This window comes from Neoarius graeffei, chromosome 28 (assembly GCF_027579695.1).
Source record: "Neoarius graeffei isolate fNeoGra1 chromosome 28, fNeoGra1.pri, whole genome shotgun sequence".
Taxonomy (NCBI): domain Eukaryota; kingdom Metazoa; phylum Chordata; class Actinopteri; order Siluriformes; family Ariidae; genus Neoarius; species Neoarius graeffei.
Genome location: NC_083596.1, coordinates 47,394,638 through 47,419,918, shown reverse-complemented (window position 1 = coordinate 47,419,918; position 25,281 = coordinate 47,394,638). Strand labels below are relative to the sequence as shown.

General features: G+C 42.6%; 1 protein-coding gene across 6 annotated transcripts in view; it reads right to left on the bottom strand.

Annotated features, from left to right (window-relative positions):
• Positions 1-25,281, bottom strand: part of lrch2 (leucine-rich repeats and calponin homology (CH) domain containing 2) — a 170,656-nt gene that overhangs the window by 67,076 nt on the left and 78,299 nt on the right. For all 6 annotated transcript variants that reach the window (XM_060912500.1, XM_060912494.1, XM_060912495.1 and 3 more), the window contains exon 11: positions 4,943-5,047. In XM_060912500.1, coding sequence (XP_060768483.1) covers positions 4,943-5,047 — 105 coding nt within the window. The remainder of the gene's footprint in view (positions 1-4,942; positions 5,048-25,281) is intronic.

Sequence of the window (25,281 nt, the reverse complement as noted above, 5' to 3'; positions counted from 1 at the left end):
TATTTTGTGTGTGCGGCTCTGAGACCAAGAACACAAAAACGAATGAGTGCGCGACTCGGGGGAGGAACGCAGTACAGGAGACACGTTTTTTTTCACGGTAACCATCAGCGCACTTTCATGAAGCTGTTAAATTTATATTTTTGAAGCAGTGCAGTTGTAGCGTGCCTTGTTTGTGATTTTAAAAATAAATCATTTGATAAGCCAAAGCAATAGAGTGGAAAGTTTCAACTTACATTTGCCTTGGATAACTTCGCCTAAAACGTGGTGGTGTATACTAATTTTTTTTTTTCCCAGAATTTTTTTTTTTTTTTGGTGTAGGTGTAACAGATGCCAGATTGTTAATGTATCTTAGGTCCATAGACTACATGGTTGGGTATCTTTTGTCCTCATTGCTTGGGCCAGATCAAACCATTTAACAAGCTTGAACTATTCTTACTCTTGCCACATACATGATTATTTTTCAAAACTGATGATATTCAGTTCAAACACCATTAAAAGTAATTTCAGGAATAGATCTCGTGTGACATGTAATTCACCCCTCTCATTTAAATATGTCAAATTTTTCGTACACACAAAAATTGCACGCGCGTACACACGTGTGTCTATCTATATAATAATTACACACTCTGTGTGTGTGTGTGTGTGTGTGTGTGTGTGTGTGTGTCACACATACACAGTTCTGGTCAGAAGTTTACATACAGTGACATGAATATCATGGCAATATTTGGGCTTTCAGTAATTTCTTTGAACTTTTTTTTTCTGTGGCAAAATGATTGTACAGCATACATCTTTAATAATAAATAAATAAATAAATAAAAAACCCCACACACTAGCATTTGGTGCGCAAGTTTTAATTTTCTGTGGGTTTTCTGAAATCACACCGGGTCAAAATTATACATACAGGGTCAAAAATGTACATGCACTCATATTATTAATTCAGAGGTGCTGAAACTTCCAAAATGTCTCTTATCTTTCCAAGGCCTCTTAACTTCCTCTTAGTGATCATGATTGACTACAGCTGGTAGCTTCCATGTGCCTTCATAAAAAGGGTTTGTTTACAGCACTCATTGGATTGACCAACACACAGTAAAATGGGACCTCATGAACTGGAAGCTGATGGATCAACGTCTACAGTTCAGATCACCATGGACCAAGAGGCTGCTATCCAAGAAATAACTCCCTGCTCCAAAACTGACACCTTCAAGCTTAACTAAAAGTTTGAAGCTGACCACACAGACAAAGAAAAAGCTTCCTGGAGGAAAGCTGTATGGTCAGATGAGACAAAGATAGAGTTGTTTGGCCACAATGACCACCATGTACAGAGGGGGACACTGTACTAGCTGGTGGTGGTGGTAGGATCATCATGCTCTGGGGCTGTTTTACTGCCAGTGGAACTGGTTCATTGCACAAAGTGGATGGAATAATGAAGGAGGACTACCTCAGAATTCTTCAGCATAAACCATCACAAACTTGAACACAACTTGAGAGTTACAACAGGACAATGAACCCAAAAACGCATTAGAGCTGGTTGTGGAGGATAAAGCAGGCTAACATTAAGCTTAAAACAAGTCCTGACTTCAACCCTATTGAAAATGTACTGTATGGACCGTGCTTATAAAAGTCGAGTCCATGCCGAGAAAAAAATAAAATAAATAAGATTTAATTGAACTCTACCAATTCTACCATGAAGAATTGTGAAATATCCAACCAGAATTCTGCCAGAAGCTTGTTCATGGTAAACAAAAATATGTTTGGTCAGGGTGAATCTTGCAAAGATACATTTTACCGAAATATTAGGCGTGCTGCATGTGTAATTTTAACCCTGCGTTGATTTCAGAAAACCCAAAGAAAATTAAAACTTGTGCACCAAATTCTAGTGGTTTTTTTTTTTTTATTAAAGATGTATGCTGTACATTCTGCCACAGAACAGTTCAAAGAAATTACTGAAAGCCCAAATATGTTGCCATGACCTTCATATCCAAAATAACATCGTCACTGTATGTAAACTTCTGACCACAGCTGTATGTGTGTGTAACACACACGCACCCCCCAACAACCATGAAACATGGTGGGATTTGAGGCTATAATTTCAATCCTCTCAGAACCATGCTTCAGTGATGTGCACTTTTACTCGTCACAACAACAACGTTACATTTATATAGCGCCTTTCTCAAACTCCAGGTCGCTTGACATAGGTCAAAGAAAACACACAAAAAGTTGTTAACAAGCATTGAGTTTATGCACTGGTGAAGAAATGTTCAAGAAACAAAAGGTTTTAAGAGGAAATTTGAAGAAAGGAAGAGAAGCAGTCACAGAGGGGTTGAGGAAGGGAATTCCAGAGCTTGGGGTCATGGCGCTGAAGGACCTGCCACTCAGTAGAGTCTAGTCACTAGACTAGTGCGAGGAACAGCAAGGAGACTATGGCTAGAGGATCTGAGAGAGCAGTATGGAGTATTCCTTTCTTTGAATCTCATCTCAAAACTTGTTTCATGAACACTTCACCAGTGCATAAACTCACCACTCCTTAGCACCTTCCCCCGACCTATGTAAAGCAACCTTGCGTTTGAGAAAGGCACTATATAAATCTAAGTTATTATTTATTTATTATAAGGAGTCAAAAGAGCATAAGGGGTTGTACCAGTGAAGTGAAATGCACAATTTTGTGAGTTGTTCTTTGCTGATGTTGGTGCAGATCGGTAAGTAACAGCTACACCTGCATACTAAATTATCTTCCTACATGAAAGTTCAAAATTCAAATCCTCGTGTCCTACTTTGTGTTCCATTAACAAATCTGTACTTATATACACATGCAAATAGTTACTTTGTAAAACTATAAAAAGCTGCTTTACTAATGTGTTACATTAATGGCATGCACAAATTTCTAATAATTTTTTAGAAATCTATTACTCCCCAGTTTTTCTTCAGTTTGGTCAGTTGCCCACTACTGGCTAGCTCTCCCCATTACATGACTACCATCTGTGGACAGTGAAGGCTGACATGCTTCTTCTGCAACATGTAAAGTCAAAGCTTTTTCAAACTGCTGTTCATGTTACATCACAGGAAGCCGACTGCCGCCTTCTGCATACAGAAACTCTCAGATTCCCATTGTTTGCTAGACAACCACAAAATTCTAACTTTCTAGTTACCTTAAAGCACTTTTATTGCACAGAGCAATTCCAGCACTGAGTGATTGCGGAAGTGCACGGAATTCTCCACGGACAAGAATGGTCATTATAAAACAGTTGGTCCCAATACAAAAGATACACACACCCCAAACCATCCCAAAACTAAATGACAGCTCCTGTTTAAAATCACTGTAAAAGGACCTTTATTTGAACACAGACTGGCTTGGGACTGGCTGCCCAATACAGGCTTCCCATTGGCTAAAGCATACACTGCTGTAAGTGTGCTTAAAGTGCTTCGACAATGATTAAAAAAATTAATCAAATCAGTGGTAATGAAAATATAATCATTGTTACATTAAAAAAAAAATCCTCTAAAAATATTCAAACTCAAATGGTTCCTAATGGAGCTTGGTGTCAGAAAAAAACCCTAATCAGGGTATCATAAATTCAAGCTAAGTAATACAACATAATTTCTCAGTGATCTAAGGAAGATATTCGCAGTGGGCTAAATACTTTAGTATCTCAGACCTCTAATATATTAGCATGAGAAAGGTCTAACTTTCTAAACTGGCTAACAAGAGATACATTCCATGGTTTGTCCTGTTGTCTCTTGGAACACAGAGCCTGGCTCAAAGATAATCGTGCCCTCAGATACAGAAAGCTAAATACATTTTGAAGCTCTACAGCATACTAAACCGTAAATCATGAGTTATAAAATAACCCTTTAATAGGTACACGATATGACCAAAGGTATGCAGACACCTGCCCGTTGAACATCCCATTTCAAAACCATGGGCATTAATATGGAATTGGTCCCTTCTTTGCTGCTATAACAACCTCCACTCTTTTGTGGAAGGCTTTCCCTTTGTTGGTGTGGTTTCCCCCCGTTTGGCAGTGTGTATACGGGCATGTGCAATAACACAAAAGGCTTATTCATGTATTTGGGTGGATACACCTATAGAAACACAGACACACCAAGACAAATAATCAGCATCCACACACATACCCAGATTCATGCAAGTGTGTACATGTGCAGTTACTCACACAGGATGTCAAACACACCCACACGTCACCACCTCCAAAACACAAACAAAATGCACATATATGCTCTCTCTCTACCTGTGTGCTCTCCCTGCAGCCCTCCTTCGGTGGATGAGGCTTTCTGCTCTACAAATTAAGGACCGCCTCCTAAGGTTATATGACATATGCGATCACCGATCATGTCGCAGTATTGGGGTGCAGGAGCAGGGTAAAAGGAAGATGCAGCAGAAAAAGAGAAAAGAGGAAACATTTGTTAGTAAACAAAATGTAAGAAGCAGAAGAGACATGAGAAGCTCTCAAAGTGCAAGTTGGGGTTTTTTTTGCCAACAAGAAAGCTGTTTCCATGTAACCAATAATCAGTGATGCCAGGAATCTGGGGCAGTTTATCCACCTTGTGGTGAGAATGCTTTTGGGATACGTGAACATGTAAAACTCCACACAGACAGCTCGGGATTGAATCAGGAGCAAAAAGTTAGAAGCCCAAAAGTAAAACTTGCAAAAGTGGTTAATTTTGATGTGATGCATTAGTAAGCTTCCATGTCCAATAACGTCTCCTAAAATGGTGGAAACATAGACTAGAATGTCACAAAGATACTGGCCTCCTAATCCAGCAATAGTGTAGCATCAGGGGAAGAAGGGTTGTCTTTTTTTTTTTTTTTTGGGGGGGGGGGGGGGGGGGGGTGCTGACAGCGATATGATGTAATGAAAACAGGAAAGAGATACAGGGATATGAACATTCAAAATGAATTGAGAGCAATTCTGTACGTGTTTTTCACCTGTTCTGTTGCTCCTGCTGAAGCAGCTGCACTGCAATCTTCCGAAGATCCAAAACTTCCTTCAACTCATCGTCATCTTCCTCACCAAGCTGCTCTTTCTCTGAACTGAGAGAGATGCAAAAAAGTGGAATATCATGACGCCACCTATTGATACATCCATGTAAATTACCATCCAGTCCATATTCATACTGTATACAATGGCCCAATATACTGAGCCTAACACATTAGAACGCAATACAGGGAAGTCATACAAAGACAACATTTCTTAGTTGTCTCAAAAATAGTCTTCCACTCATTTCTTCAGAAGATGATTCAACAAATTAAAATTGCATTGGTTATTTGGAGATGATAATCCTCAAAGAAAAGAAACAGAAACCCATTGGTGGAAGTATATCTGCAATCTGTGGTGCTCCACCTTTTTTCTCAAGAAGCCTCGCCATTTTATGTCTGACATGCGCATGATGCTCTGGACCGTACTGCATTGCTTTTATCGCACACACAAGAACAAAAATGGGGCTTGGCGAGATGATGTGCCTGTGGTTAATGATTTGATTACGGAACTCCATGGAACAAGAGTAATTTTGGAAAGTCACGGGCAGGATCATGCCCTGGTGGCCCTCACTTCTTTGGAATACATTATAGCGACTGGTTTCAAATCTGATGCAGTTGGAACTTTGATGGACCCCAGAATCGCTATAAAAATGTTGGTAATCTACAAAAGGATCCTACAAGGTCCCTTTTTTTTTTTTAAATCTTAAAAATATTTAAAAAATGTACTCGATTCTTATTCAAGAAGTCATTATTTAAAACTATGAAATGTCATCCAAATGATTATTTATTCTTATGTCTTACATCAATTCAGATGGTCTTTATGTATTGCATCACTAGGTGTTGTATTATTATTATTATTATTATTATTATTAAATAATTTAAAAAATCTACTTACTGGACACATAATTGCTTGTGTTCCTGAAATTGTGAGGACCAGATGTTCTCATTACTCAGGAACATGTGGTGGCCCTCAGGTTTATACACCTTTATTTAACATGCACACAAACACGCGCGCACACACACCCACCAACTTGTTTCTAGATTCTCATTGGCTGAAATTTTCAAGAGACTTTCGGACAGTTCCTCATGAGGACCAAAATTTTGGTCCCCACAATACCTTTGATCAATATGAAGCTGCTGGGCAACACTTCACATTAACAATTGCATATTACAAAAATGGCACATTTTCTGAGGCAGTAATTATGTATTATTAAAGTATAGGTCAACTGTTAGTTAATGTATTGTTAATAAAGTTTCAACAAGTAGCACACTTTCTCCATCTTGATGCTTTTAGTGAAGCAGCAACACTTGCATTGCTCAATTATTGTCCATTTATAACTTTTATGCACCTGATTGGATTTTAAATATCTGTTAGAATAATACAAAGTTATGATTTTGGTTATTACAATTCTAATAAAATGGGAAGCAGATTTTCTGATACAAATAAGCAAATTGGAAATGTCTGATATTACGATTACCATCAGTTATTTATGCGGGGTATTTATAGCTGCATTTTAGCACCATTGTGCTGTCCATTGGGACTTCCTGGCCATTTACCATTGCCTTCACATCATGGGTTGTCCTACTGGGCTCAAATATACAATAAATTTTACAATAAATTAACCTCTTAGATCAGTAAATACTGCAAATTTAATAGGACAATCAAATTTGCTTGCGGCACAGTGGTGTAGTGGTTAGCGCCGTCGCCTCACAGCAAGAAGGTCCGGGTTCGAGCCCCGTGGCCGGTGAGGGCCTTTCTGTGTGGAGTTTGCATGTTCTCCGTGTCGGTTTCCTCCGGGTGCTCCGGTTTCCCCCACAGTCCAAAGACATGCAGGTTAGGTTAACTGGTGACTCTAAATTGACCGTAGGTGTGAATGTGAATGGTTGTCTATGTGTCAGCCCTATGATGACCTGGCGACTTGTCCAGGGTGTACCCCGCCTTTCGCCTGTAGTCAGCTGGGATAGGCTCCAGCTTGCCTGCAACCCTGTAGAACAGGATAAAGTGCCTAGAGATAATGAGATGAGATGAGAATTTGGCTCGAACATGTAATCAATCTCATCAGTGTCTTTATTGCTCTTTTTATTCTGGTTGCCCTTGTTTTTCTACCAAGTTCCTATCCATCAAGCTACATTCAAGTTTGACCCAGTTTATCAGGGTGTGCCTTCTCAGGGTTTTCAATGGAAACATGCCATCACATGCAAATCAGATCCCTCAAGCCATGGTCACCTTCCTTGTACATATTTATATGAACAAACCTCCATACAAGTTCACTGGTATTGTAATTATTAGCAGGTAATTACTAGTTGAGTATATAAAAGCATTAAAAATAGATAGTATTATATTATTTAACTAATATACCAGATACAGCATTTTACTAAAAATGTAGCCAAAAAGTAAAGTTTATAGCTGTCAGTTTAGTGCACTGCAAAAAGGCAATGTACATAAATACCTTCATAAAATCATTTAATATATACAAATAAAATTGTAACAATCTGAGATCCTGAACAATTCAACATGTTTTGAAATGCAGATTGCATAATGCTAATCTGGTCACCATAAGCTTTCGTTCCTTGCTAGCTTGTTAGATGTTAGCTTTTTCATGCTCGTGCAAAACTAAAAGTACTTCAGATACCAGACTTGTCTTGGCTCCTGTTTGGTTCAAAGGAAATACATTTTTATCCTTAGTATAAAAGTGCTGTCCCCATGTAGAGATGATCAACCACACAAATGTCCAGACAATTTTCTTTTTTTCGCAAGCTGTCAAGCACTCTTGTTCTTTTTCGCCACAGGCAGAGTTCGTCTGAATGTGTGTGTCTGTACATGTTGTCTGGGGCGATCCACTTCGTGAAGCAAATGTAGAATTTCCAGATAAGTGGCAGAGCAGAAGTTCTAAGAAACACATCATCCTGTCTGATTTGACCCGTCTGTGCAAGTCTCTCTCTCTCTCTCTCTCACACACACACACTCGCTTACTCACACACCTTCATATTCTCATGCAAACAAACATTTTGCACATTCTTACACACACAAATACACCTTTGTGTGCAAGAAGTGAATTTAAAAGTGTTTAAAATGTTTCTAGATGTGTAAATAACAGTTTCAAAAATGGCGAAATCCCAAGGTTTCAGAATTTTGTTTACACTTGGAAGAATGAGAAATTATCTCCGAGCTTCCCAGAGCTGTTTCTTCACTTAAGAGGCAACTCATGAAGACTAGTGTTGTCTGACTTTATCTGCACTGGTTTTCATTTCAACCAAACATGAGCCACACCTAATAAATCAATTGGAGGCCAAGATGAACTGATTAAAAAGAGTGCAATCATATGGCACCACACTGCAGCCACACTGTCATTGTAGATAAGATAGCAATGAGACACCCTTAATGCACGTCAATGTTTTCATTTCATTTTCCAACTCTAAATCAAAAGGATAGTTGGGACAGTTTGTTGAAATTAAAATTAAAACTGCAAATGATTTGTAAATAATCTTTGACCTGTACTGCACAACAACAATACAACACCACATTATTGGATGTTTTACTTAATTATTGTCCCCCCCCCACAATAAACACATTTCAATTTTGATTCCTGCAACACATTTCAAAACTAGAACTGTGAGTAAACTCACTACAGCATAGTGTAATAATATGTTTAATTATCTCCCCTTTGAAACATCGGACTGGGATTATTTTTCCTTCATGCACATCTCTAGGTGGTATACTGCAACTGTGTAAAGTTTCATCAAAATCCATCAAACTGTTTAGGAGAAGATACACTTACAAGACACACGGATGGACAGGGTGATTCCTATCCTTGACTTGCAAGTCATGTCAAAGCAAAATAGAAACCCAGATGTCCATGTTGGTGGATATAAAAATGTGGGGTCAAGCAACATTCCATTTAAAAAAAAAAAAAAGTCATGCGTGCCCAACTGTTTTTCCGCTGCTTTAAGCATTCTTTTAGCTATGCCACATCTTTGTGCTGTACATGATTGTGGTCATGGAAGTACTCGTGACCATGGCACATTCTGATTTTTCAGAATTCCATCCGTGATTCAGAAAGAGGGCGAGGAAACAGGCTTAGCGTGGGGAGGAGACGAGCACAGCTGAACAAACAGAGGCTAAAGCCAAAAACAGCTCATTTATGTCAGATGAAATTCAAAAATCTCTCAATAATACAAGGGAAAAATTGTGTGTTGTGAGAATTTTGCTATAGAATGAGTGTTCACTTGTCATGGTTCGCTCGGTTGTTATAATTTTAACACGCGTATTACCATTTCGCTTCTAGGAGCGCCAGCAAAATTATATGATAGAAACAATCCAGACTGGGCACCCACTCAGAACAAGGACTGTTTTGTCCAAGGTCAAACTTGATTCTTCAGCAGCCAGACCAGATAGAATGCGATATCTGGGTACTCGATGGTTGGTAGAAGCGTCTTCAGAAAAGTCTGACTTTTTAAATAATATGGGTCAAAACAAACATCCATCTTCTCTTTGTATCCAATCTTCACTTGACCATTCAAATCGTGGTAATACTGAGAAAATTCAGCATTGTAGTCAACGGTGACAGCTGTTCAAAGCCCCATAAAGCTGCCCGACATGATTGAAGCGGTGGGCAGAGCTGTCGGCATTCAGACTGTGGCTGTTCAGAACTTGAGCTGCTCTGTGGATTCCATCTTGGAGAAATTGATGGCTTTGCAGAGAGATATGGATCATTTTAGTGACCAGAATGGACGAGTGGGGTAGTCTGCCACGTCTACCCATTTCAAGCCTAAACAAATTCCAAATCTTATCTTCGGCTCTCTCAGCCAGCACTGCCTGGTCAAGGTCATTGCTGGAGCAACAATCTTCCCCTGAAGATCACTGCAGTTAGGCCGAATCCCATTTCACTCCTTGGACCAACCCCTTGGCCCTTCCCCTCCATTTTGCGCGTTCACGTGAAGGGGTAGGGGTATCCCAATCCCAGTTAACGCGGAGGGGTAGGGGAAGGGGGAGGGCTTCTGTACCCCTCCAAACGGAGATTTTCCTGGAGCTGACTCCGAACGAAGGGGTTTGAGTGATTTCCCACAATGCCATGCGGATTTCAGCGAGATTTCATGCGGATTTCATAAAGATGGCGGTTCCCGCGGCGAAAGATTGTCATAAATGTATTTTCTCCATTATTTACGTGTTTTAAGTTGTTATCCAGAGGAAACACGCCGCTTGATTCGCTTTCGAGCTGAGAATGAGCAGCGATTTCTGAAATCTAAGCTGCTGCTAAAAAGCTTTGGGAGTGAGTATTGTTTTCGGTTGCTTTACTGCGTACGTTTTGTTCTGTTATTCTTGCTTTTATTGTTTACATGAGTGTTCTGACACCTCATTCTGTCGGATGTGGTGCACGAAGCGCCAAAGATATCCCATTCAGTGGTGTTAGTTAACAAATCACACCCTGCCAGCAGAGATTTCTGGCTCTGACTGTAGTGGCTGGTCGCAGCCAATGACGCATTTGGTCGCGTTTTGCTAACGTAAACGCTGACGGAGGTACGCGATGACGTATGCGATCGTTGAAGGGCTATCCCAATACGTAAGGGTTGAATTTCAAGCCCTATCCCTTGTAGCTCAGTTTCAAGGGGAAGGGCCAAGGGGAAGGCGGAGGGGAAGGGGGAGGGGTAGAAATTAGAATTGGGATTGGGCCTTAGACTCTCTCTGTATTCCCCCATTATTCCCTACTATTGCACCATTCCTTTGTTTTGTGTGTACACTTTTATCTGTGTTGTACTACGAAAGCCAAGTGGTACCAGAGTCAAATTCCTCATGTGTGTTCACATACCTGGCAATAAAAGTGTTTCTGATTCTGATCTGATTCTTGTTTACAGACACGTTTTCAGTGGCTGCCATCCTAGTTGCTTTGTATATCCACCATCATGGCAGATGCTCATGACATAGCACATTTTGATAACGTCATGTATATTACCCGGGGGGTGGGGGTGGGGGGTATAAAAAAAAAAAGCTGGGACAGTAAAGCATTTCCACTTTATAACATTGCTATTCTTTCTCACAACACTTAAAAGATGTTGAGGGACTGAAGACACAAAAGTTATAGAGGTGTTTCAGGTGTTATTTTGTCCCATTCTTCCTGCAAACAATCTTCCTGCTACAGTTTGGACATAGCTACCCTCAACAAAACACAGCTAGCGGACAAGGGCCAGCTCGTGGAACGTGGTGGTGGTCATACCTTCTTCTGATCATAGCAGCACTGAATGGTGAGAGGCAGGCGATGGATTTGCTGTAAAAAGTCCTACCACACCCAGAAACTTACCAAATTCCTGGAGGGCATCAGTGATCACCTGATGACACTTCAGCTCCCACTTGGAGGCAAGAACACGCTGATTAGTGCTCATGCTCCCACAATAGATGAAATGCATTGCCAAGGCCCAGAAGAAACGAGCTGCATTGCAGGCTCAAACCATCACCACCACCACTACAGCAACTACCTGCAGGTGCCCGACGTGTGGGCATACCTTCAAAGCCCAGATTGGCCTCCGTCACCTCTGGACCCACATTGACCCAAAAAGATGATCAACTTGCAAACAAGTCTTATGGTATGCAACAGTATGGGGGGTCATCATTTTTTTTTTTTGCCCAGAATTCTCCACACATTCTCTATTGGGGACAGACACCCTCTTCTTCCACAACTATGCTTTTGTAATGCATGCAGAATGTGGTTTTGAATTGTCTTGTTGAAATCTCCTTGGGGGAAAAAAAGGCAGCACATGTGCTCTCAAAATCTCAACTGCTGCCATCACAGAAGTGTAAGCATTACCTTTGCCAAGGGCACTGCCACTCCATACCATGACAGACCCTGGCTTTTGGATTTGTTCCTTATAACAATCTGGATGGTCTTTTTCGTTTTTGGTCCTGAACTTACAGTGTCCATTTCTTCAATAATAATAATAATAATAATAATAATAACTAGAGCCAACAATTCCCCCGGGGGAAATTGTGAGAGTGATGCAGTGCGCGTAGCAGTCACAGTTGCAGGAGCTGAGCTGTACTGTGTGAATGTGTGACTTGCCATGAAGCTACAAGCCTGTGTCTCTCTGAGAGGGAGCAGCCCCTCCCTCCTGTGTGTGTGAGAGAGCGAGCATCCCCTCCCCCACCCGCGCGCTGCGAGCAGAGTCACAGAAGCACACAAAAAGGGCAGTTTTTCCTCAGAGTACTCCCTCCAAACAACGGGGATTTACACGAAAAGGGAAGGAGATATTGACAAAAATCTTTCACATTGAGCACCACAAGGCTCTGCTGAACACATTGATGTAATTTTTTTTTGTCTGTAGTGTAAAAAATGAGGTCACTAGAGTGAGTTAAAAACGAGTGACTTTTCTGCCACGTTTATAATGGGGAGTCTATGGGGAAGCACCCCTGTCCTCTCCTTACTTTCAGGCTTCATTCAAAAACTGTAAATCCTAGCGTGTAGGTAGACACATTGTGTGAATCAGGACAAGTGTGGCTACTACTTTTGAGAAAATTGTGTGTGTAGAGTGAGAATTGTGGCTGAAAGCACAGTTTAAATGAGAAAGTTTGAGCTTTTTTTTCAGGCTGCCTACACTCTAAATTCCTGAGCTCCACTGGTGTGTAACGCAATAGACAGCCATTATAAAGCCTGATTTTCTCCAGGTACCCACATGGTGTTTGAGCTGGGACTGATCCAAAAGTATAGAACCTAGCAAAAAAGTAGAATGGCAGATCCACAGAGGAGAAGTTTCTCTACCTTTTAAAGTTTGATTCATGTCTCTAGGTGAAAGCATGCCATAGCAGCGGAGGTTTGAAAAAGTGCCTTTTTTTAATTAATTCCATAGAAAATGAATGGGAAATTTTGTATTTTGATGAACAAAGTAATAGCACACCGAGTCCGATCGAGCCGCACGTTTTGATATATTGCTTGTCTGTGTGCGATGTATGGTTATTGGGTTATTACGAATCAAAATTTCTAGGTACTCCTTCTGTCCTTCTATAATAATAAGAAGATACACACAGAAGAATAAAAAGATACACACAGAAGAACAATAGTTATGCGTGCCTAGGCACTGCATCACTAATAATAATGGGGGGGGGGGGGGACCTGGAGTACTGATCTGTCTAATTTATCAAGTATTGATACATATTTCCACTGTGTGATGGTCCATTCCAGAAGTCTCTGGGCCCAGAGAAGTCAACGGTACTTCTGGTCAGTTAACATAAGGCTTCCTTTTTCCACAGTAAAAAAAAAAAAAGTTTTAATTGGTGTTTGTGGATGAAACTATTGTAGAGCTTGACAAAAGGTTTGCCAAAGTAGTCCCGAGCCCAGGCGGTTATATCCGCTATAGATGAATGACTGTTCTTGATGCAGTGCCGTCTGAGGGATCAGTGATCATGGGTGTTCATATTAGGCTTGTGCCCTTGCCTTTTGCACACTGAAATTCCTCCATATTCCTTGAATCGTTTAAATGATGATATGCACCATAGAGGGTGAAATATCCAAATTACTTCATATCTTTCTTTGAGGAACACTGTTTTTAAACATTTCAGTAATTATTTCACCCGGGACAGAGTCCACCAGGGAGTGAGGTATTGTTTTTGGTGGGGTTTCTTGGTTTGTTTGTTTGCAACATTACAGGAAAACAGTTGGACCAATCTTCATGAAACTTTCAGGATAGATGGGCATTGGTCTCAAATGGAACCTCCAACATTGAGGGTCATCCAGTCAAGGTCATCAAAAAGGTCACACAAAAAAAAGAAGAAGATTGTGATCTCATCATATTTACTTCAAACCAATTTCAAAATGTTAATCTTTCAATTCTGCTTCCATCGATATGCTACATGATGGGGTAGGTCTCAGTTTTCTTAGTAGTTGGTGGTCAAATGTCAGGGGAGTCAAGGTCATTGCTAAAAATATGCATATTTTCCATTATAACTCAAAATTGGTTAGAGATAGAGAGATGTTGATCATCATCAACATATAGGAAGTCCTATATGGGCCTTCTGAGCACCATGACCTTTGACCTGATGAAGCCTCTCAGCAGCTGCAGGACTGCTTCGACAGAACCAACTGGGATATCTTCGAACATGTAGACCTGGAGGTGTTCACGGACCATGTTCTGTGTTACATCAAGTACTGCATGGACGTTGTGTCACAATGGACAAACGCATCCAGGTCCATCCCAGTCAGCAGCCCTGGATGACCAGGGAGGTCCAGCTGCTGAAGAAAAGGGACATTGCCTTCAGGACTGGTGATACGGCTCTCTTCAGCGCAGCCCGTGCCAACCTGAAGAGAGGCATCTGGAAGGCCAAGTTAGACTATAGGAGGAGGATCAAGGACCATCTGGACAGCAACAGTAGGCAGGTGTAGCAGGGAGTCCAGCACCTCACCAACTACAGGACCAACGTCGGAACGGCTGATGGGGACCACGGCTCAAAATTCGCAGTGGTCCGGTCGACCGAGGCGACTTAATTTGTCATCACATCACACACACATCACATTATCTCTAGCCGCTTTATCCTTCTACAGGGTCGCAGGCAAGCTGGAGCCTATCCCAGCTGACTACGGGCGAAAGGCGGGGTACACCCTGGACAAGTCGCCAGGTCATCACAGGGCTGACACATAGACACAGACAACCATTCACACTCACACCTACGGTCAATTTAGAGTCACCAGTTAACCTAACCTGCATGTCTTTGGACTGTGGGGGAAACCGGAGCACCCGGAGGAAACCCACGCGGACACGGGGAGAACATGCAAACTCCGCACAGAAAGGCCCTCGCCGGCCCCGGGGCTCGAACCCAGGACCTTCTTGCTGTGAGGCGACAGCGCTAACCACTACACCACCGTGCCGCCCCCTTAATTTGTCATTTGGCAGGTAATTCCTGTCACTAGCCAGCCCGGCTGGCTAGTTGGGGGGAAAAAAACAAAACAAAAAAAAAAACACAACAAAAAAAAAAAAACATATGAAGCGAAGATTCAGACACACCGTCAACTAAAGCCGCCACATATTAAGCGTGTGCCGTGTCGGTGTTCATCAATGTGTTTATCGGCAAGACGGAAAATACCGAAGAATTCTGAATCATATCCTGTATGAGTCAAGCTGTCGTTTTTTTCACTACTGCACATGCATATAATGCATCTCGTTGAATATCACGGTAATCACGTTATCAAATTCAATAGATGTGGCCACATTATCGCCCATTTAAACACATGCATGTTGTTGTTGTTTACATCTACATCTGCCAAAGCTACATTGCGATGTGGAATTTTCTGAAAGGTGTACAGAACCACCAGAGACGGGGACAAAGCGACCTCGGTCTGAAGAGGAGAAAAAGGCCACCGATAAAGCATACGAGAAGGAGAAACGACAAAGGACTTCTAAGCAAACGTGGGAGCAGGGTAGGCCTTGGCTGCAATATGATTTTTATGGAATAATTACTTTTTTTCAAGTTGATTCCTAGTCAATATGAAGCTCCTAATGCTTTCTCTCTCATAAATGGTTAAATACAGAAAGCATGTTGGACACATTTTGGGTGCTATAGTCATGATAAGTATATTTGTTTTCAATACTCATACACCAAGTTGCCAAGTTTTCCAATATATTATTTGTTTATATTATGGTGCTCTGTGTTGTTCTCATTTATGTATTTAACAGCAGTATCAAAATACTCGGGTCTTGAAATAAATGCACATGAACAATGGTAACTACTCTCTTGTGTTATTTTTGACAGAAGTAAAATTCATACATGAACAAATTTTGGCTAGTTGATTTTCTGTTTGGCTAGTTACTTTGGAAGGTGACTAGTCCGGCTGGCTGGTGAAAAAAAAAAAAAAGAATTTCTAGGCCTGGGGACGCTTCACTAGCGGAGGAGCTGAACATCTTCACCCGCTTTGAGGAGGGACCACCAGAGGGAGCCACAGACACAGTGGCCCATGGCAACTTCACCCTCACAGTGGAGGAGGATGAGGTGAGGCACACGCTGCAAGCTGTCAACCCGAAGAAGGCTGCTGGACTTGATGGCATCTCTGGACGCGTCCTGAAGGACTGTGCGGGCCAGCTGGCAGGGGCCCTCACCAGGATCTACAACCAGTCCCAGTCCCTTGTCCCACCCTGCCTGAAGGCCTTCACCATAGTCCCCCTGCCCAAAAAACCAACCATCTCCAGCCTTAATGACTACCGGCCAGTAGCACTCACCTCTGTGGTTATGAAGTGCTTTAAGAAACTGGTCCACAGTCATGTTATTTATCCCTCCCAGCTTTGACACACACCAGTTTGCATACAGGGCTAATAGATCTGCTGAGGACACTGTAGTCACAGCCCTCCATGCTGCACTGACCCACCTGGAGCAGCAGGGGAGGTACGCACGGTTGCCCTTTGTGGACTTTAGCTCTGCTTTCAACACCATCCTTCCCCACAAACTGGTGTCTAAACTGTCAGCCTTGGGAGTTCCACACCTCACCTGCCTTTGGATAAAGGACTTCCTAACTGAGCACACTCAGAGGGTTAGAGTAGGCCCCCACAGCTATCAGCCTCAGCACTGGTTGCCCACAGGGCTGTGTGCTGAGCCCCCTGCTCTATACCCTCTACACTAATGACTGCACCCCTGCCCACTGCAGCAACATCTTTGTCAAATTTGCAGATGACACCACAGTGGTGGGACTCATCTCTGGAGGGGAGGAGTCCACGTACAGAGACGAGGTGGGGCAGCTGGCGACGTGGTGCAGTGACAACAACCTGCTCCTAAACACGACAAAGACCAAGGACCTAATTGTGGACTTTAGGAAGAAGAAAACAAAAATTCAGCCTTTATTCATCAACGGGGACAGCGTGGAGAGGGTTTCTGACTTCCGCTTCCTGGGTGTCCACATCTCGGAGGACCTGACCTGGGGCACCATGACAACAGTAGGGGAGAGCGGGGTAAGATGAGCCACCCCCTGTTTCTAAGAAACAGTAAACAAATGTGATCATGTGACCACATTCAAAGGGGGGCGGGACCATTTACTTACACTTGTGGAGAGGAGCACCACATGTCAAACTAGGTGAGGGAGATATTTATAAAAATGTGTTTTTGTGCTTTCTAAGTCAATTCCATGTTTGTCCACAGTGAAGATGATTTAGAGAAGACAAAAGTAGAATAATATTTAGACACATTAGGGTTAAGTTAGTGGCTTTCTAAGCTATGATATGAATGCTAATAAAAATAATTTTGATTAGCCTAATCCCCTTTATTAGCATTTTTCTACAAAATGGTGGCCACGGGGTAAGACGAGCCATTAGATGTGGGGCAAGTTGAGCCACTGGCTCAACTTACCCCATTGGTGGCTGAGCTTACCCAATATGGATGACACTTAAGTTTTCACATTTACTGGTCATATATGACAACAACGGCGGCACGGTGGTGTAGTGGTTAGCGCTGTCGCCTCACAGCAAGAAGGTCCTGGGTTCGAGCCCCGGGGCCGGCGAGGGCCTTTCTGTGTGGAGTTTGCATGTTCTCCCCGTGTCCGCGTGGGTTTCCTCCGGGTGCTCCGGTTTCCCCCACAGTCCAAAGACATGCAGGTTAGGTTAACTGGTGACTCTAAATTGACCGTAGGTGTGAATGTGAGTGTGAATGGTTGTCTGTGTCTGTGTGTCAGCCCTGTGATGACCTGGCGACTTGTCCAGGGTGTACCCCGCCTTTCGCCCGTAGTCAGCTGGGATAGGCTCCAGCTTGCCTGCGACCCTGTAGAAGGATAAAGCGGCTAGAGATAATGAGATGAGATGAGATATGACAACAACATTATATATATATAATGTTGTTGTCATATATGACCAGTAAATGTGAAAACTTAATATATATATGACATCAGATGAGGAAGACCAGTTGTTAGATGTGGGGGATTATGTTGTGGCAAAATTCACAGGGAAGAAGAAAGTGCATTTCTTCATTGGCCAGATAATCAAATTGGATGTCTTCGAAATAGAGGCAAGATTTGTCAAAAGAAGCCGGTCATGCCATGGCTCTGCAAGAAAGCCGACCTTTGTCTTCAAAGAGAAAGATAAGGCTGTCCTGTCAAGACAGGATATTGTGAAAAAATTGCCCCACCCCTTTACTGTTGGGGGGACAGCACGGAGGGAGAGGCAAATGGTGTTCCCTTGCAATTTGAACGCTTGGAACATTGAATAATGATGAAATGATTGATGGAATGATTGCTGCATGTTTTAGCAATGTTTTAACCTACTGAAAGAAATAAGATTTTTTGGCACTGTTCTACTGTTTTAGTAATTTCTATAATATAGTATATCTCTCATTCCCTCTCTAACCATCCCTCTTTCTATCTATCTATGCATATCTCTCTCTCTCTATCCATCTATCTATCCCTCCCTATCCCATCTCGTTCTATCACCTCTCTCTTCATCTCCCCTTCTCTATGCAACGGCCCTATCCCCCACTTGATTGACTTGACTTGATTCACTGATTGCATTTCTAATAATAAAAGTTGTTTACTTTGTTAACCTAACATGTTTTGCGTTGGCTCAATTTACCCCACACAGTGGCTCATCTTACCCCGTGCATGGGGTAAGTTGAGCCACTTGACATTTTTTTTTCCAAGAGGTAATATCACTAACCATAAGAGCTTATCAATTATTTTTTGCTCAGATAGTAACAGTACACTTTGAAATTTGGTATGGTGTGTAGACTGGAAGCAAAAATGGCTTTAACATGTAGTTATGATGAAAAATGTAAAAAGTGGCTCATCTTACCCCGCTCTCCCCTACTGGTAAAGAAGGCCCAGCAGAGACTTTACTTCTTGAGAGTCCTCAGGAAAAACATCTCCCAAAAACTGCTGGCGTCTTTCTACCGCTGCTCCATTGAGAGCATTCTAATTTACTGTCTCTGTGTGTGGTATACCAGCTGCATGATGGGACAGAACACAGCACTCCAGGGGGTCATAAAGGACACCCAGAAAATAGTAGGCTGCCCTCTCCCCCCACTGGAAGAACTATACAGTTCCCACTGCCTCAGGAAAGCTCGACACATTCTGCAAGACTCATCACATCCGGGTCATAAATTGTTTGAACTGTTGCCATCAGGCAGACGATACAGAACACTTAAAACAAGGACAAACAGACTGAGAAACAGCTTCTTCCCAGTAGCTGTCAGCACACAATGCTGCAAGCGTCTAGATGTTTTGCATTGTGGGGCCATGTTTTTCTTCTTTTTTTTTTAAAGTTTATATTTTACAACTTCTCCCCTTTAATGTTGCACTGATCAAGGTCTGCACTTTAATTTCATTGTACATGTTACAATGACAAAGATTTCTATCTTCTATCTACCTTGTGTCTGTGCGTGCGCACATGTGTGCGTCAGTCAATCTAGTGTCTAGACCAGGGGTGGGCAATTATTTTTTCCATGGGGCCACATGAGAAACAGAAAATTTTGTAGAGGGCCAGACCAAAAGGCTGAACTAAATTCTGCATAATATTAATTGTATTTCTTTATATAAAGCATTAAATAACATTGTTTTTACAAGCTGCTAAGACTGGTAAGAGTATGGAAAAAAACGAGATTGCCTTACAAAAAGTGTCATTTATTCAATCAAATTTCCCAAAACAATGGTTAACAAAATGTGAACGTTTGTACCATTTTTTTTCAGTCACATTCACCCCAAAACACAATAAAGACATCACAATATTGTCTTTCTACTCCACATATCAAGCAAGATACATCATATTATAATAATGATGCCGTGTCGATTCGGCGTAGGTATCAGATCTACAGATCAGCTCGGGCTCCGGCGCCTGCTGGTGACGTCACACTATGTGATTGGCTGGAAAGTTTGAAGGCTGACGTACAAGCTTGTGGTTGGTCTGGACAAATTACAGAAGTAGTTATCGCGGGATTAGGTTTCGTGGGATTTCATGCAGGGTTCGACATACCCGTCTGCAGTCTGCAGAATGATTTTCAAGATTGCAGAAGAAAAATTAAACAACCTGCAATTTTGCAGAATGGAAAAAAAAAAAAAAAAAAATCAGGCTTGGGATTCAATGGTTCTCAATTTAGCAAACTAGCGGCGCTGTAAATAAACTGAAACCTGCGCCACGCGAACCTGACGGCGTTTTCCAGGTCAAAGTTGAGCAACATTTACGTAATACTGACAAAAGGCGACGGCAGCCAAATAAGGGCAGTTGCCATTTTCCGATGTAAGATTTCGTCACTTTTAATACCCGCCGGGAGGACCCGACAACTACCTCAGCAGCGTTCGGCAGTTTCTGCCATGCATCTCCCAGAATTCAATGCGGCACAACAAACATGGCTCCCAAGAGGAGGATTGTTTCTTTGGGGCAAGAGTCTGACAAAACACCAAGAAAACAAGGACGATTTTATCGTATCTCGGCAAAACCGGCAGCCAGCGTAACTCCAACAACAGCGACAGATCGCGCGTCCGCGAGGGGGACAAAAATGAAGACAGTCGCTGTTATAGTTGCATACATACATATTGGTAAATTATATAGGTTTGTGTATATTGTATTGTTGAATCATGCAAAATTATACTGATATTATATCCCTTTTGAAGACAGCAACAGTATTTTACCTTTATTCATAGATACTTTTGAATATTTTCTCATACCAAGCTACACTAATACATGTTTTGTGTACATGTTCTATTTTTTTTTTTTACTAGTGCTGTCTTGCCTGTGGTGCAGACTAGCACAAAGTAAAACAGTTGCCCTGTAAGACAAAGCTCATAGGTTCAGTTCTGTAGCTCTCAGTTCTGCCATGATTAGTTTGTACCCAGTTCTCTGTTGTTAGTTTAGAGCAGTGAAGCCCCTGCAGTAGTTCTCAGTTCAGTTCATGACCTTGCACTTTAGAAGCCAGGCAAACACAATGAACCCAAATGTCTTTCTATTTGCCAGTTGGGTTTTATTCCTTAATGGCATCAATTCTTTGCATCATTGTAAGATGTAACAGAGTGTAGAATTGAAACCTTGCTTTCAATTTAAAACTACAGGTTGCAGATGCAAACACTGTGAATGAAGTCCATTTTGGGTAACAATCTATTGTTCAAGCTAGAAACTTAATCTTGACAAAATGTAACATGATGTGTAACATGAAAATGAATGTTTTGTTTCCTGAAGAACAGTTGTGTTCTATTTTTTATTGTGGTGATACCTTTATTAGTATGTTGTGTGGAAGGATAATGTGTGGGTGTGATAACTAGTACATTTATGAATTAGTTGGTATACTTCAAGCTGTAGTAGCCCGTAGTGTCAGGGCGAGGGGGATGAAAGACCTGTGGAGGGATCATGGAATGATAACTTTGCTACAGAGAAGGATCTGTGAAGACTGAAATTAAAAATAGAGTGAGAGAATAAAGAATTACAGTAATGCTATAAGTTGTAAAGCTAGATATGATGTAAATGTAGGCATTATTAGGTTGAGAAGGGTGTAGTATGGAGGCTTGTGGATTTGAAGAAAATATTTCCAAATTGCAGAACAAAATTGACATTCTGCAATATTGCAGAACACTGGAAAAAAGTATTTCGACCATTGTCATGTCAATGTCGCGTGCATTGCGTTTTTGTTGAACACAACTTCAAAATAAAAGCAATGCACATTCAGTCCATGCATGATGTAAAATCAGAAAATACATTTATTTTGTAATTTCTAATTAACCTCACGCGGGCCGGTCAGAATGAACCAAAGGGCCGGATGCGGCCCGCAAAATGCCCAGGTCTGATCTAGACGGTTGCACCGATTGACTTCAAATTTTCAGGGTAGATGGGCAATAGTCAGATTACCTGATTAAATTTTGGGGTGGGGGCAGCACGGTGGTGTAGTGGTTAGCACTGTCGCCTCACAGCAAGAAGGTCCGGGTTCGAGCCCCGTGGCCGGCAAGGGCCTTTCTGTGCGGAGTTTGCATGTTCTCCCTGTGTCCGCATGGGTTTCCTCTGGGTGCTCCGGTTTCCCCCACAGTCCAAAGACATGCAGGTTAGGTTAACTGGTGACTCTAAATTGACCGTAGGTGTGAATGTGAATGGTTATCTATGTGTCAGCCCTGTGATGACCTGGCGACTTGTCCAGGGTGTACCCCACCTTTTGCCCGTAGTCAGCTGGGATAGGCTCCAGCTTGCCTGCGACCCTGAAGAACAGGATAAAGCAGCTAGAGATACTGAGATGAGATGAATTTTGGGGTAATCAGGTCAAGGTGAAGGGCAAGGTCACCCTTTCGGTCAAAACATTTTCCATTATAACTCAAAAATGGTTGCCGATAGACAAATGTTTACTATTATGAGCATATAGGAACTCCCATATGGCCTTTCATTTAGCACCATGATCTTTGACCTTGAGTGACCCTGAAAGGTCAAACTCAAGGTCACAAATTTTCAGAGGGCTGTAACTTAAATGGTTGATGGCACAGATATTTACCATTAACTTATTAGAAGTGCCATATAGGCTTTCCTTTGGCACCATGACCGTTGACCGACTTTGAAGTGTCAAACGCAAGGTCATGGATTTTCATAGGACTATAACCTGACAGCTGATGATTGAGAAATATTACCACGATCAGTATATAGGTATAAAATAAGTGCTACCGGGCGAGGCTTGTTTTGCTTGCCAACACTTGTTTTCACAAGCATTTGTTGATAAATTTGAGATCCTCAGTCCATCTTTGCTCCTCAAAGACTAGGCCTTTCTTGGATACTGATTTTGTACTAAATCATGATTACAATCACCTGTTGATACCACATCATTATTTAACTGTTTTACCTCATTATTAGCCCTAAATTGCCCCTGTCCCAACTTTTTTTGGAATGTATACAGGCCTGAAATGCAGAAATGAATGTATATTAACAAATGAAATGAAGTTGACCAACAAAACATGAAATATTTTGGTTAACCAAGATGGTGGCGCGTACGGACACAGTGGCCCCTCACTTTCCGTGTTTAGTGTCTAAAGTGTGTGTTCTAGTGCATGTCTGTGTACATGTGCGAGTAGTGCACTGACTGTCAGTCACAAGATATTGTCGCCACTGCCTTCCAGCTATAGGAAATATGACCAAACATCTCGTCTTGGACCAGAAAGTCACTGAGGAACTTCGAGGCCTGGGTCTTCTCCGCCGGACTACATCACTGGACTTGCCTGCTGTGTCTCACCCAGTGAGGAGGCACTGGAAGCAGTGTGAGAGGCGTGGCAAGCGCGGAGGTATCCGGGCTAGGCTAGCCGCTAGCCCGCAATGCCATCCCTCATTCTAACCAATGTACACTCACTAGACAACAAAATGGATCACATAGAACTCATGAGATCTGCGCTACGTGATGTGAGGGATTGCTGTATTTTCATCTTTACGGAATCCTGGCTGAATAACATCCCCAAACTCTGCTATCCAGCTAGCTGGGCTAACATGCTACCGCGCTGACCAAGCCTTTATGGAAGGAGGCAAGACTCGCGGCAGGGGAGTGTGTTTTTACATCAGTGATGCTTGGTGCAGGAATGCTACTGTTGTGCACAAACACTGTTCTCCGCTGGCGGAGTTTATCATCAAGTGCCAACCCTTCTACCTACTGAGGGAGTTTACATCGATTCTGCTCGTCGCTGTTTACATCCCTCCCACTGCCAACACCAATGTTAGGAGCGAGGCACTCTGTGAACTCTACCAGGCCATCAGTGAACAGACAGCACACCCAGATGGATTCCTCATCACAGCAGGTGACTTCAATCATGCAGATTTAAAGGTTCTACTGCTCAAATTACATCAACATGTGGACTTTCCAACAAGAGGTGACAACTTACTGGACTTGGTGTATACAACTCATAAAGGAGCTTACAAGGCCTCCCACCTCTCCCACCTGGGTCTCTCTGATCACACCATGCTGAGACCTGCATACAGACCCAGAGTGAGAGCCATCAGACCAACACAAAAGGAGGTACGTGTGTGGCCAGAGGGGGCCTCCTCTGGTTTGAAAGACTGTTTTAGCACTACACACAGGGACATTTTCAAAAAAGCAGCCACTTACAACGATTACATAGACTTGGAGGAATACACCGAGGCCATCACAGCATACATTGCTAAATGCACTGATGTCACTCACTGCAAAATCATCACTATTCATGCTAACCAGAAGCCTTGGCTGACAGGAGAGGTTCACAGGCTCCTGTGGGCTCGGGACGCAGCCTTTAGGGCCGGTGATACCGCAGGTCTAACAGCCAGAACCAACCTATCCTGTGGCATCAGGGAGGCAAAACATCAGTACAGCAATAAAATATCTGGACACTTCAGCAACACCAGAGATGCACAGTCGGTCTGGTGTGGCATTCACACCCTCACAAACTACAAATCCCCACCACAGACCTGTGAGAGTGACATCACTTTGCTCAACTGCCTAAATGACTTCTTTGGATGCTTTGAAACACAAAACACACCAGCACAGAAGACCACTCCTCCCCCGGATGAACAGGCCGTATGTCTGGCTCCAGCCAGCGTGGAGAAGACCCTCTCCAGCATCAACCCACATAATGCAGCTGGACCAGACAACAAACCTGGTTGTGTTTTGAAGAACTGTGCCATGGAGCTCAAGGATGTCCTTGCTGACATCTTTAACATCTCACTGAACTAAGCTGTTGTCCCCATGTGTTTCAAAGCTAAAACCATAATACCAGTGCCAAAGAAGCCCCTCCCATCCAGCTATACCGACTATCGGCCCATAGCACTGCCTTCCATAATCATGAAGTGCTTTGAGCGACTGGTCATGCAGAACATCAAATCCATCCTCCCTCCTTCTCATGACCCGTTCCAGTTTGCATATAGGTCAAACAGGTCCACAGAGGACGCCATCTCTGCCGCGCTCCATGCAGCCCTCACTCACCTGGACTCAAAGAACACCCATGAGCAAATGCTGTTCTTGGATTACAGTTTGGCATTCAACACAATCATTCCCCAACAGCTAATACAAAAACTCAGACATTTGGGACTCAACACCTCTTTGTAACTGGGTGCTGGACTTTCTTACAGGGAGGCCACAGAACGTTCGGGTCGGCAATAACACCCCCAGGACCATCATGCTGAGCACAGGGGCCCCACAAAAGCAGTGGGCTGAGCACACACCCTTCACCCTGCTGATCCATGACAGTGTACCAATCTACAGCACCAACCACATCAAGTTTGCGGATGACACGACTGTGGTGGGCCTCATTACTAACAACGATGAAGCCAACTACAGGAACGAGGTGAGCCAACTGGTCCAGTAAAGTAAAGACAATCTCTTCCTGAATGTGGAGAAGACCAAAGAGATTGTAGTCAACTTCAGG